The 13692-nt window shown below is 43.0% G+C and overlaps 1 protein-coding gene across 7 annotated transcripts in view; it reads right to left on the bottom strand.

Moving 5' to 3' along the window:
- Positions 1 to 1228: 1228 nt before the first annotated feature.
- The window catches only part of STK3 (serine/threonine kinase 3), a 298853-nt gene continuing 286389 nt past the window's right edge, over positions 1229 to 13692 (bottom strand). For all 7 annotated transcript variants that reach the window (XM_065582173.1, XM_065582171.1, XM_065582172.1 and 4 more), the window contains one exon: positions 1229 to 4461. In XM_065582173.1, coding sequence (XP_065438245.1) covers positions 4303 to 4461 — 159 coding nt within the window. In that variant the 3' untranslated portion in view covers positions 1229 to 4302. The remainder of the gene's footprint in view (positions 4462 to 13692) is intronic.

Genomic DNA, 13692 nt, shown 5'->3' on the forward strand with positions numbered 1-13692 from the left:
TCTCATCCCCAGCCCTACCCCAGAGCCTGCCCCCCCATCCAGAGCCGTCACACACTCCTGTACCCCAACTCCCTGCCCCAGCCTGGTGAAAATGAGCGTGTGAGTGAGGGTGGGGTAGAGCGAGTAATGGAGGAAGGGGGGATGGAGTGAGTGGGGCAGGGCCTTGGGGAAGGGGGAGGGCAAGGGTGTTTGGAATTAGAAAGTTGGCAACCCTATCAGGAAGGGTTGGAAGGACTTGAACCTGCCAGGATCCCCAAAGCCTGAGGAGTGACTTCTGGTACATTTAAATATGCATTTAGATCTTTTTATTGTTTTGTTTTCTCTGCATGTTTTTATCCTTAAATAAATGTACCATGCTCTGGAAGAACTGTTTGGTCACTTATAAGCACTGGCTTACATTGGTCACAGCTCCTGGAGAGAAAGAAAAGCGTAGGGCTGGACATTAGTCAGGCTAGCATAGAGATAATCACAGTGCAATTGCAAGGGGGCAGCAAGGCTAACCCCTGGTCAGGAGATTGAGGGACGCAGGTCCCTGTCTAGAGAAAGGTGACGGATAAAGGCCTGAGCCTCAAGAGAGTATTCCTGGAGCAGACCATGGAGGAGGGAGGCAGGGAGCAAAGGTGCAGTTCCCTGAAATTGTGACATGTAGCATCTCTCAATATTACCTCTCCAGCCTCCTGTATCTGGGGGGGTGGGATACAACAAAGTTTGGCTCAAGATCTGCCCCTTTCTTCTTCTGTGGAGAGAGAGAGGGGATCACATGTAGTGTGGTTACTCCAGCCCTAGCAATCTAGTAATGCCTGTAGACTGCAACAGCCCTGTAGGGAAGAGGCAGCAAGACAGGTCTAGCATATGGAGCTACAGTGCAAGAGAGAAACTACGTGAACTTTCACCCCCAGGGAACCTCTTTAATTCCCAAACAGGGGAGACTTGGGTTGATCTACTATTTATGTCCTATATAAACTATCCACCTCCTGCACCAGTATCCAGCTTCTCATGCCTGCGTGGATACCTTGAGCTGGATAGGGTTTCAAAACCTTATTTTCAGAGGTGCTGAGTATCACTGACTTCAATTGGAGTTTGGTGTACTCAGCAATTCTGAAAGTCAGGCCCCTTGCACTAAAGGAAGCAATGTTTTGAAATTTGAAACTTAAAGCACACTAAATGAATGTCAATAACTAGCATTAACATGATTTAGCTTGAGATGGAGTGAACAACACCACACCCATAAGCGAAAAATAAGTTTTTATTCAGATGTTTAGTGATAAGTAATTATTTTTCAGAGATTTTTATGTACTAAACTTAAACATACAAAATGGGAAGCAAGAAAAGAAAATGCTGGGTTAAAATTTTACTGAATCTTAATGTGTCAATAGTTCTCCTGGATTTTCTGAAACGCTTGATGTTACAATGTCTTATTTAGCGTGCTACCTGATTTCCTTTACAGAAAATGCTCATTCTTCAGTGGAGATAAATGTGGTCATGAAAATGGATGCTATGATTTAGTAAATAAACAGGAGAAAAAAAACATAAAAGTACCCCTCTCTAATATAAAACCTATTTCTAGATTTTACTTCTTGCACATAACTAAGGTTCTGATCTAGTTCCCCCTGAAGTCTGAGAGGCTTTTCACTCATTGCATCAGGCATCAGAGTTATTGAATTTTATATTAGTTGGGGGATATCAAGTTTGGACGGAGAAAATTCCTGTATCTAAGTTATAATATCTCAGAAGCCATGAACTTCACCATCCCAGGTGGCTTATTCCATTTCCAATTTTCACCATGACTTTTGGCTTTTCTCCTGTGTATGTGTAAAATTCAGTTGGGTTGCTTCATTTGGTGAGAAAGTGTGGCTTGCAGGTAGATTGCAGATAGAGAAGGGATGCGCTTTATGCCCTCATGCCTTTCAGATGTCATTAGAAAAGCTCTAGCCTGCCTAGTGGCCTTTAACCTGGGCCCCCTATGGGTAAGTATTACACACAGTGTGCACTAAATTGGAAAATTTTCCAGAAGGCACTAAGTCTGAACACAGTGTGTAATCCAATGATGCTACCACATACAAAACCAACATATGATATTTTTGGTGGAACAAATGGGAGAAAATATGGGAAGAGAAAGTTAGCAATGATGCAGAGAGGCTATAGTTGGATAATGACGTTAATTGCCTATAAGGCACATTGGGAAAGGGCAAATAAGGCTCTCTCCTTCTTGATGAATCTATGCTTTCCATATATTCTTTTCATATATTATATCTTTGCGTTTGTACGTACACATCAATGAATTTAAAGAAGAGATAAAGCAAAGAATTAGAAATTAATTTGAAATAACAGGTCTATATTCAGAAGTCTATGCTGTCATTTTCATAAACTATATTAGATTTTACCATGCATCATTTCATTGTTTGTTTAGATGTGAGGCAATAAAATCACAATGTTGGGGCATCTTGATTTACTGTATGTTTTATGGATCTCTCTTAAGGGTTATTTCCTTCCTTCTTTTCAAAAGGCAGTTCACATTTAAAAAAAATTATGAATATACGAAGGTCAGTTGTTCTAACTGCCACAGTTAAAATGTATTTGAATTTATGATTTACAGGTTGGAATTACACACATACAAGTAGAACAAAAATGATAACAATGGCCATATACAACTCCAGAAAAAGAATTGGTCCCGGAAGGGTCAGACATATGTTGATCAGTTTAAAACTATTTTTTCCTTGTTTAGTTAGACTGTATAAAAATAATGCATGGTTTCCAAAGGCTCATGGTTCAATATAAATGGTCCACATCTGACTACAGTAAATGCCAAGAGACGCGAGATGTTTACTAACTTCCAGAAAACATGTAACAGAAGGATGCCAGTAACCATGGGCACCATTAAAATCTGTATAGCTGCATTTTGTAAGTAATTATCATTATGTCTGACTTCTAGGGAAATACCCGAATACCACAATAATGTTAATTAGGCAAAAGGCAAAAATTGTGGCAATAGTAATATTAATAGTGACCACAGTCGATGGTTCAGAAAGTGGATCACATTTTCATACAAATGACTGATGTATTTATTGCAATGTGATATATTTCACCTACCATATATTTACATGCATGAACCAGAGACAAAAAATGGACACGGATATTAACAAGAGCCTGGTCCTGCATTCCTTATGCACCCAAAACTCTTACAGAAGACAGTGGGAATTTTGAATGTTCAATGAATGCAGGATGAGGAATACTGCAAAGCTTTGCTTCTTTTGGAGGCTTATTACAGATTAATACAGGTTTTCCATTGATTTTCTTTGGCTTTTAAATTAGTGTCCCTTATAGCTACACGTCTACAATACAAAACAACAACAAACAAAAACCTACTACAAACTAACCAGGTAAAAAACACTGGCCAAAAATTGTAACTGTTGATTCATTACAAAACTATGGTGCAGAATGATGTTTGAAACTGGTCAGAATGTAAGAATTGCAATAGCAACTAGAAGTATATACCATAGGTGTGACTGTACTTGTTGCTTCTCCTGCACTATAGAAAAATTAAAACTAAGTAGGCACTTGTTTCCTTCTATAGTAGGAGACCACTCAATGTAAGTAAGGGTGACAGAATTGGCCCTTATATCAATGTTCTCTAGTGTAGCAACTGCGTCACTCATTTACAGCCATAGGCCCTGATTCAGGACAGCACTTAAGCACATGCTTAACTTATCAATGTCAATGGAACTTGAGCACATGCATAAATGCTGCACTGAATCAAGGCTTTAATATAGCAGTGAGTTTCTTTTTTATTACATTCCCACATTCAATTTAAACTAACCTGGCCCTGCTCTCCACCACAACTATCCTAATAACCCCTCCCCCCCAAGTTTCAAAAAATAAATGGGCATAAAAATAAATACAATCACCTACGAGTATATAATAAATATGCTACTAAATGGGAGAAAAATATATTGCAACATAAGGCCCTGTAGTGCTGCACAATCATGAAACACTTCAAAATATTCCAGGTATCCTAAACACTCTCCCATTGTACAACACAGTTACCACTAAACAGATTAAACTTCTATTACATTAAATATTTGAAAATAGAAGTGTGGTAAATGCACAGAAGAGTTTAATTGTGTTCCACCGTCTTTGCTGAACACCATATACATGTTCTTTCACTGATCCAACTTTGCTTGGTTATTTTAGCACAATTTAAAGTTTTAAAAACACCTCTCATAACTCTAGAATTCCTTCCGATTTACAATTTAACAAGTGTCCATGTTGACTACTACCATTATCTTTGAGAGTAAGACAAATTCAGAAATTCTGTTGTCTTCGTTTCTTTGCATCCATTGCATCCAGGATAGGCTGCCTCTTCGCTGTGTATCTTTGACGAAGCTCTTCAATTTCTCGTTCCATCATAGGGTCCAAAGCCGTTAACCTCATTTGCAATTCTTCTAAACTTAGGTTTTTTAACTGTAAACAACAAACAGTAAAGCAAAGCTGTTTAATAAAATTGCTTCCAACAACAAACAAAGATTGATAACTGTTAATACTAATCATTAGTTTAATTTACCTTGGCAAAGTGAAAACAAAGTATCGAAAATAGCAACTAGTGTAGGAGCATGAAAGTACATACGTTCCCATTTACATCTGATACAAAGCAGTTTCTGTATACCCTGCAAATAGACATATACCTTGTATTGAATCAGTTAGATTGTAAAAAGCATGCATGCCAATTTATGGATGTAATTCTATGGATATGATGGCATCCAGGATAATTACCACACCCAATCAAAAACGACTGGTTGAGCTACAGTCTCCTGTGGAAGCCCTAATACTAAGATAGACAACATCCACAAATAGTACTATCCCAGACAGTCAAAGGTACCTACTGATAAAAGGCTCTTGTATTCCTCAATGGATCACTGCCATATCTACACAGGGCAAACTGCCAACAGAGTGTATAAATAATACATGAAACAACATCCTGAATTCATGGGAAGGAGTTAGTTATAACCAACCTCTTTTCTTTCTAAGCATCACATTAACATTTTCTCAGAAGGTTGAACGGGTCATTAATTGCTCAGGAGTCCTTTAAAAATTAATAATAATGAGGCTATTTACAAAGAAATTGACTCATTTGCATCCTGACTGGTGTGACTAACCAAAGCTGAATTCTTGCCAGTCAGTGGGGCATTGCAGGCACTACATTCCATGCCTCTGCTTGCCGGAAAGAATCCATAGTTCATAGTTTCATAACTGAAAACAAATAATGGTGAAGTTCATTTTTATTGCCCTGAGGCAACAAGATGTCTTTCTGCTCTTCACATTCCTGTCAGATTCCTTTTTGTGCCAACTGCACTTCACTGGTTGCGAAGATTATCACCACAGTTCAGATGGCAGAAGGAATTTAATGAATTACATAAAGCCCCATCCTAATAAGGGACAGTCTATAATTTGTCTGAACATAAGTAAATGTTCTGACATGCTGAACAAACACACCACCTAACAATTGCCTAGGTCAGAAAAAAAAAATGAAAACACATTTCCTGAATCAACCTGTTTATTAGTCAATATTGAGTTCATGAATCCTGGGCAATTTTCCATCAATACAGTCTAATCTATTTTCCTTGGGGAATAAAATATTACTTTTGATCACTCTATCAGCATCTGAAGCATACAAATGAACAACACTGCTATTGCTATATACAGTCCATCTCCCTATGTTATGACTAGTAGTAATACACTATATCACACATGATAGTAAAGAAAAATGGAGTGTCAGAACTTTAATTAGACACAGAGAGAACTGAAGCAGGAACTAATAAAAAACCATAAACAAAAATCAGAGCAAAACAAGCAGTATGTCATGCAAGACAATTCTAGCATTAAAGTTTCTGTGAAAATGAGACATTACGGAAGAGTTACTGATTAGGGTAAATCCTACCCCCCCTTCCCACACCTCCACAGGGACAAAGGGTCCTGTGATAGCAGAACAGGTATAGTTCTGCCATTTCTTCAGAAAGAGCCAGGTGGAGGATACCTGTAGCCCCAAGCCAGGGTGCACACTCCAGTGTGCCTCGAACCAAGCTCTAACCAAAGGAGTCATTTGGGGCCAATAGATCTTCAACTATGAAAATCCAAGGCTGCAGCTGGCCACAGAGCACCCCAAATGTGCTCTGCAGCCTGTTGGCGAGGATTCTTTTCCCAGTTGCACATCTCGCTACTTGGGCTTCCACTGAGGGAAGGAGTGGCCCCTAAGCGATTAAGTAAATTCTAGTTGGATAAGTTGCCCTGCCCTACTCCCAGAAAGGGGTTGGGGGGAAGCGGTCACTATTGCCAAGCCACCAAGACACCCATTAATTTAGGGGGAAAGAGAGAAGAAGCTTCTGTTTTATTGTTTTTGTCAACTGTTAAATGGAAGTAGCATCTTAAAAATCATGTGAATGAGGACATTCTTTAGGGAGCAAGATTGGGATGGGTGTTCAATGTAAAGGGATCTAGGGTACAATGTAGAGGGTTTATGGTCCTAATAGGCACGTATGCAACTGACTCCGAAGAATTGCAGGAGCTAAGGGGGCACAGGGAGTTCCTATTTTTCTAAATTCTCCTTAACTCTTCTTTTTGAAACTCATTTGTGAGAGGTTGGAGAGCTTTGGAGATCCATGGAGAAGTGAAGGAACTACATCATGGGATCCAAGTATAATTTCTTGCCTGTAGGGTGTACCTTTTTTTTCAGGACAGATCTTTATGAGGTTTTCATATGATCTTTACAGTCTGCCCTGGCCCTGACTTGAGTACTCAGCTGCCTTCTCCAGATAGTCACTATAAACACACCAAGAGGATTTGGGTCTCTTTATATATCGTTTGAGACCAGTTATTTACTGCTGTACAAAAGATTTTGTACATGCGGCCAGGGAGAAATGTGACGGGTGCATTTTTATTTAAATCTCAGAAACAGAACAAGGAAACCGAAACAAATGCACCTTGAAGACCACAGACAGCTAGGCTGGAAATTACAGATTTGAAAAAAGTGAATTTCAAGATCCAAAGAATGAGGGATTTTCAGAATGATCTCAGTCAGGTCACTGAAGGGATCTAATCCATTAGAATACTTGTGTGTATCAATGGATACCACTCTGAACACTGGAAGGGAGAAGTGAATATAAAAAAGCAAGGCACTTCATGTGAAAAAAGAAAGCAGAATTGGCTTGTATTGGACATCAGGTGCGTTGAAGCAGGCATGGCTATAGAAAAGCTACTGTATCAGTGTTTACAGAACTCTCTATAAAACAATCATTTTGTCATGATATCCCAAATTGCTAAGTATCATTCTAGAGACAAGATGGGACGTCTGTTGGTGAGAGAGACAATAAAAGATATTACCTCACCCATCTTGTCTCTCTAACATCCTGGGACCGACACGGCTACAACAACACTGCATACAACTATCATTCTGACCTTTATATAAGCTTCCTTGGTTAACTCAAAGATAATTACTTCGTGGCTTCCACCTATACTAAAGATACTACATAGCATACCTAACAACCTGCCAAGGCCCAAACATGTGATATGACATGGGACAAAGCTGCTAAGTGTGGTACATAAAAAATTAGCCATGCAGGAAACTTAAAATGCTTTGGGATTTGTTCCTTTAGGGTAACTAACTTTCTATTGTCTCAGTAACCTGGTTCATTATATCTGATGCAAGCAATTTTCAACAATGAAAGTAAGGGAACACCTACATTGTGTGGAATATAAGTAACTGTGGGATTAAAATGAGTGACATCCCACAAAATGAAGTATGCTGCACATTATGTTATTTTTAACACATCATTGATGTCTCACAGAGGTCTTTCAACCTCATTTTATTCAAAAGTAATTCAGTTCACATAGTTTTATTTTGCTTCCCTTTTTTTAAAATTATGGGAAACAGTTCATGACATTTCCCTCTGTTTGGGTAAAAAGCAAACTGAATGATCAGCAAAGTCTAGAGATCAACTGACGGAGGGAGAAAAAGGCTCTTCTATCAAGATTACCATCAACATTATTTATACAGGATTAGGCAGAAATCCTGTTTTCTGTTTAATAGAGTCCTGTGTGATTAAGCAGTGTATTGCTCTACCCGATAACAAAAATTCCTTGAGCAATTACTTTACAGTGAAAAAACTCCAAGAAATTGAAACCATTCTAATTTTGCACTACTGTTACAAGAGGGGACAACTCTGAATGGAAAAGGCTTAAATTTTGCAAGATACTAATTAAAAAGTAGTTAAACAGGAAATATTTCCTTTTGATTCCAACTCTAAAAGCAATGGAGGTGGATGCTCTTAGTTTAGTTCTAACTGCAAACAGCTCACAATTTAAATCGCCATAAATAATTTACCATGTAGTTTGCTGTTGAGAATCTCCTAGGGCTACCAACATCAGCAGGAAGAGAAAGGAGTTCTTACGCATTGAGCCATGAAGGCCATCGGAAACTAAAAAGCCTTTAAATTACATTTTGATAGCTTTTAAAATGCTGATAAGCTCTAGGAGCTCAGTAATCAAGACAGGCTTGTCTAGCTTCTTAAATCTGAGGACAATAGATTGCTCATTTCCCACTAGGGTTGCCAGGCATCCGGTTTTCGCCGGAACACCCAGCTGAAAATAGGGTTACCATATTTCAGCGAGCAAAAAAGAGGACGGGAGGAGCCCCGCCCTAGCCCCGCCCCTGCCCCTCCCACTTCCCGCCCCCCCCCTGACCTCCCAACCCTCCCCCCGTTCCTTGTCCCCTGACTACCCCCTCCTGGGACCCCTGCCCCTAACTGCCCCCCAGGACTATCTAAGCCTCCCTGCCTCTTGTCCCCTGACTGCCCCAACCTTTATCCACACCCCCACCCCCAGACAGACCCCTGGGACTCCCACGCCCCATCCAACCACTCCCCACCCACTGACAGCCCCCCCCCCAGAACTCCCAACCCATCTAAACCCCTCTGCTCCCTGTCCCCTGACTGCTCCGATCCCTCTCCGCACTCCTGCCCCCTGACAGCCCCCCCCAGAACTCCCAACCCATCTAAACCCCTCTGCTCCCTGTCCCCTGACTGCTCCGATCCCTCTCCGCACTCCTGCCCCCTGACAACCCCCCCCAGAACTCCCAACCCATCTAAACCCCTCTGCTCCCTGTCCCCTGACTGCTCCGATCCCTCTCTCCACTCCTGCCCCCTGACAGCTCCCCCCCAGAACTCCCAGCCCCCTACCCCCCCCCGCTCCTTGTCCCCTAACTGCCCCCTCCTAAGACCCCCCCCAACTGCCCCCCAGGACCCTACCCCCTACCTGTACCCTGACTGCCCAAAACTTTCTCCACTCCCCCCAAAAAGCCCCCCCCGTTTCTTGACCTCCACCTCCAGAACCTTCCTGCCCCCTGACCTCCTTACCCTGCTGCTCAGAACAGAGTGTTGGGCTCTGTGCAGCCGAGCCGGACACGTGGCTGAGCTCCCCTGCACAACAAAACCCGGTCTGGCCCTGCACAGTGCTGCTGGACTGGGCTGCAAGGGAGCTGCTGGCTCAGAATGCAGGGCGGATCCGGCTCCTCTACAGCTGCTCCTGAGTCCAGCCCGGGACTTCCCTGCAGCCCTCCCAGCCACTCTCTGCTAATCCCGGACATTGTGAGTGCTTTACAAATTCCCCCCGGACGCTATTTTTAGCACACAAAAGGAGGACATGTCCGGGGAAATCCGGACGTATGGTAACCCTAGCTGAAAAGGGACCCTGCCGGCTCCGGTCACCACCACTGACTGGGCTGTTAAAAGTCCGGTCGGTGGTGCAGCAGGGTTAAAGCAGACTCCTTCCCTGCCCTGAAAGTGGCCGCCATGTCCGACTCCTAGGTGCTGGGGCGGCCAGGGAGGCTCCGTGTACTGTCCCCACCCCCAGTGCCATCTCCACAGCTCCCATTGGCCAGGAACCATGGCCAATGGGAATTACAGGGGCAGTGCCTCTGGGTGCGAGCAGCGCGCACTGCACAGAGCTGCCTGGCTGCCACTGTGCCTAGGAGCCGGACATGGCAGACGCTTGCGGGAGCCGCGTGGAGACGGGGCAGGCAGGGAACCTGCCTTAGCCCCGCTGCACCGCTGACTGGGAACCGCCTGAGGTAAGTGCTGTCTGGCTGGAGCCTACAGCCTGAACACTCTCCTGCACCCCAACTCCCTGCCCCAGCCCTGAGCCCCCCGCCCCCGAGCCCACCCTGCCTCCTGCACCCCAACCTCTTGCCCACCCCTGAGACCCCTCCTGCACCCCAAACCCCTCATCCCTGGCCCCACACCAGAGCCCACACCCCCAGCCAGAGCCCTCATCCCCTCCCACACCTCAAACTCTGCCCCAGCCCAGTGAAAGTAAGTGAAGGTGGGGGAGGGCAAGTGACAGAGGGAGGGGGGATGGATTGAGTGGGTGGCGGGGCCTCGGAGAAGCGGTGGGACAGGGGCAGGGCCTCAGGGAAGGGGGCAGGGCAAGGGTGTTCAGTTTAGTGCGATTAGAAAGTTGGCGACCCTATTTCCCACCAATCCCAGTAAAATAAAATTATTTTTTCTTTTCCAGGATTGTCTGTCCACAATCCAGCAACTGATGGACTGAATCCTCTTGCTGCTAACTCTCCGTGAATAGGGATTCTGGTTAAGCATTCACCCCCCTGCTGTAACACTCCGGAATGCTAATTAGTTTATCATTTGACTGTGGTAAACAGCAGTCCAAATTAGTACAACTTGCAACATTAGGAATGCATCGTGTGTGTGTGTACACACACGCGCACACACACTTCTAATAAGGAAGATGTGGACTTGTAGACATGTAGTCTTTAAGAAGAAAAATTAGCATGTAGGACATTTTTTCTTTTCTCCTATATGGCTACTCCAATAGCCACAGGGAAAGTCGCTAACCATTCAGAAAAGCAATGGGGAGGGAATGAAGGAAAGAGGTCTACATGGTGAGATTATATTAATCTATTCTACAGCATGAAACACTCTCAAGGCACATTACTGCCAAAAACAAAAACAACAAAATAATAATTAAAAAAAAAATTAGAGGGCCAGGGCCAGATTCTTGGCTCTGTTCAGGCCATTTTGCTCTGTTCCTTTTGGTGCAAAGTAGCCAGATTTTGGCTGTAAAGAATTCTCCTTGTGGAAAGCAATCGTCTTTGATGTAATGCAACTGACACCAGCTCCTACACCAGCTTCCTCCCCTCCTTGGCATAGGGGGCATGCTGGTGGAAGGAGGTGTCAGAATCAGAGCCTGGTGGAGGGGAGCTATGCTACACCAATCTTCTCATGGTATAAGGTCCCTTAGACTGCTTTAAGACAGGATGGGGCTGGCCAGCAAAGAGTCACAGAGCCATAAACAGTTCCCTAAACACTCCCCTTCATCCTGAGCTGAGTGGAGTATCTAGCCCCAGCCCAGAGCATTTAGTGAAAGTGTGCATTGTGGACCAGGACATTTCTCTCTATTTTTTCCACTAGGGCATATGGCCTTTCCACCCACAATTCAGCTCTAGATTGCACTGAATGTACATTAAGTTTTATTGTGCAGAAGGAAGATCTTTTACTTTGTAGGCTTCCAATAAGCAGTGTTATACACACTTTGCAATGGAACTCTAGAGAATCTTCTTCCCCTGATAGTGGATTGGATGAGCCACACAAAGGGCATTTGTACAAAACATATGGTTTGCTTTTAAATTCTTATTGCTTTCTGATGTCCAATTTATGCCAGGCTCTCATGTTAATGGGATGGACTGAGACAGGAGGATAGTAGGTTAGTTTCTAGACATGAAAAAGGTTGTTTTAACCTTGGTACCACTAATTTGACAGTATCTTTAAACTGCTTCATCTCTGGGAAAGACAGCTCTGGCCGCATCCCATATATTCCCCCCAGCCAATATGTCATAGGAGTTTGGAGCAGAGAAGGGGGGGAAAGGTGGCACACTGAATCTTGGGCTTTGCAGACAGGTGGCTAATTAAATTACTTTGCAGAGGGCTGCAAATTTGCTTGCATCTGCCTTGGTCTCCCAACTTGTTTGTGATAGGCTCCAAGAAAGCCTGTGTACTTTTATTGCCCACATAGAGGCAGAACATTTGAGAGGGATCCAGGCAGAGTTGATTCTACTGGAAACCCCAAATGCTAACCATTCTGTGACTCCCTCTGTACTTACTGTCAAGAGAATGCAGTGGATCAACTACTGGACTAGCAGGGTCTCATGGGAGAAAAGGCTCTGGTTTTGTTTTTTTGATATTTGGAACAATTGAAGAGCTTGAAAAAAGAGACCTTCAAATATCATTTGTAACATTCATGTGTCAGAAAGGTTTGGGCATGATCAAATTACAACAGGAGCCAACATTTTGATGAAAATTGGTACAATGTGTGGCATAAAATGATAGAACAAACAAACAGTCTATTTTATTAATAATTGCATTGGATTCTGAAATTAAACACAGGAGGTAGGAAGGCCTTGAGCAGATTTGAAAAGATACCAATTCAAATACAAAAGAGCTTTTCTAAAGCCCCGAACAAGCGCAACTTGGGTATTCTTCCATAGTTATTTAGCTAAAGCTTCAAAATAAAGATCCTCACATACCAAAACAAGACAGGGGATCCTCATGCAAGATCACGCAGGAAATCTGTAGCAGAACAGAGTATCTCGAATCCCAGGCTAGACCATCCTTCCTTGCAGGATGATGCTAGCATGGAAATTCAACCTTCTTTAGGTGCCACACCAGAGTCTGAAGCCCTTCTCTCTAAACATTACATCTGCCAAGAGACAAGGACTAATTGTTTCCCAAGCCAAGGAATTTCTAAGGGTCACTGAAGGGAAAAAATAACCAAATTCTGGGTTTTTGTCAAAATCACCCCCATCACTTCAAAAAAAAAAATGTTCAGGGATAGGCCTCCAGCCACCCAAGGGTTGTTCATGCATTCTGTTAACTTGTCCTGTATGTTATTTTTTATGTGGATATCCTTATTATCAGGGTCTCAAAAGATTTTGGGATCAGGTAAGTATCCAATTACCCAAAGCTACAGAAATAGGCTGTATGGCATTGGACAAGCTGGCATTTCCTTAAGGCCTTCACAGTCAACCACAGGAGGAGCATCAGTAATATAACCTGGGGATTATGAGAGCCTGGACCACACTTGGTAGTTCTTCAGACAGAAACAGGTACAATCTCCTTGTAGCTGAAGGCATTTCTAACCACTGTTGCTATCTGTATTTACAGGAGCAGTGATGAGTCCAATATAAGCCCAGGACTGTGCAGTAGTGTGATTTCTGGAGTATGGAAATCCTCAATAGAGGGTGAGATCAGCTCCTCATAGTGTTCTTCTCCTATTAGCAACATCACCTGTTTTACATAGATTAATCTAGATCCTGCTGCTTTTCATCCAGGTTTTGCGTCTTTTCAGGCACTAGTTCAACTGTCTGACACCAAGAACCATGTCTATTACGGAAATGTAAAGTTGTGTGGTCACTGGCCTGCAGTGTCTTATGACTTCCACAAGTCATTTTTTTTTAATATATATATTTGTGAAGAGATAGGACTGAACTTTGCAGGATTCAACATATTTGGTCTTGAGGAAGAGGAGCAATTGCTCATTATGAATAGCTGGGATCCACCTGAAAAAAATAAGTGAAGCTACTTTAGTACTGCACTATCCACTCCTGCTAGGTCTTGTGAGGAAGCAACATCT

This window comes from Chrysemys picta, chromosome 2 (genome assembly GCF_011386835.1).
Source record: "Chrysemys picta bellii isolate R12L10 chromosome 2, ASM1138683v2, whole genome shotgun sequence".
NCBI classification, from domain to species: Eukaryota; Metazoa; Chordata; order Testudines; family Emydidae; genus Chrysemys; species Chrysemys picta.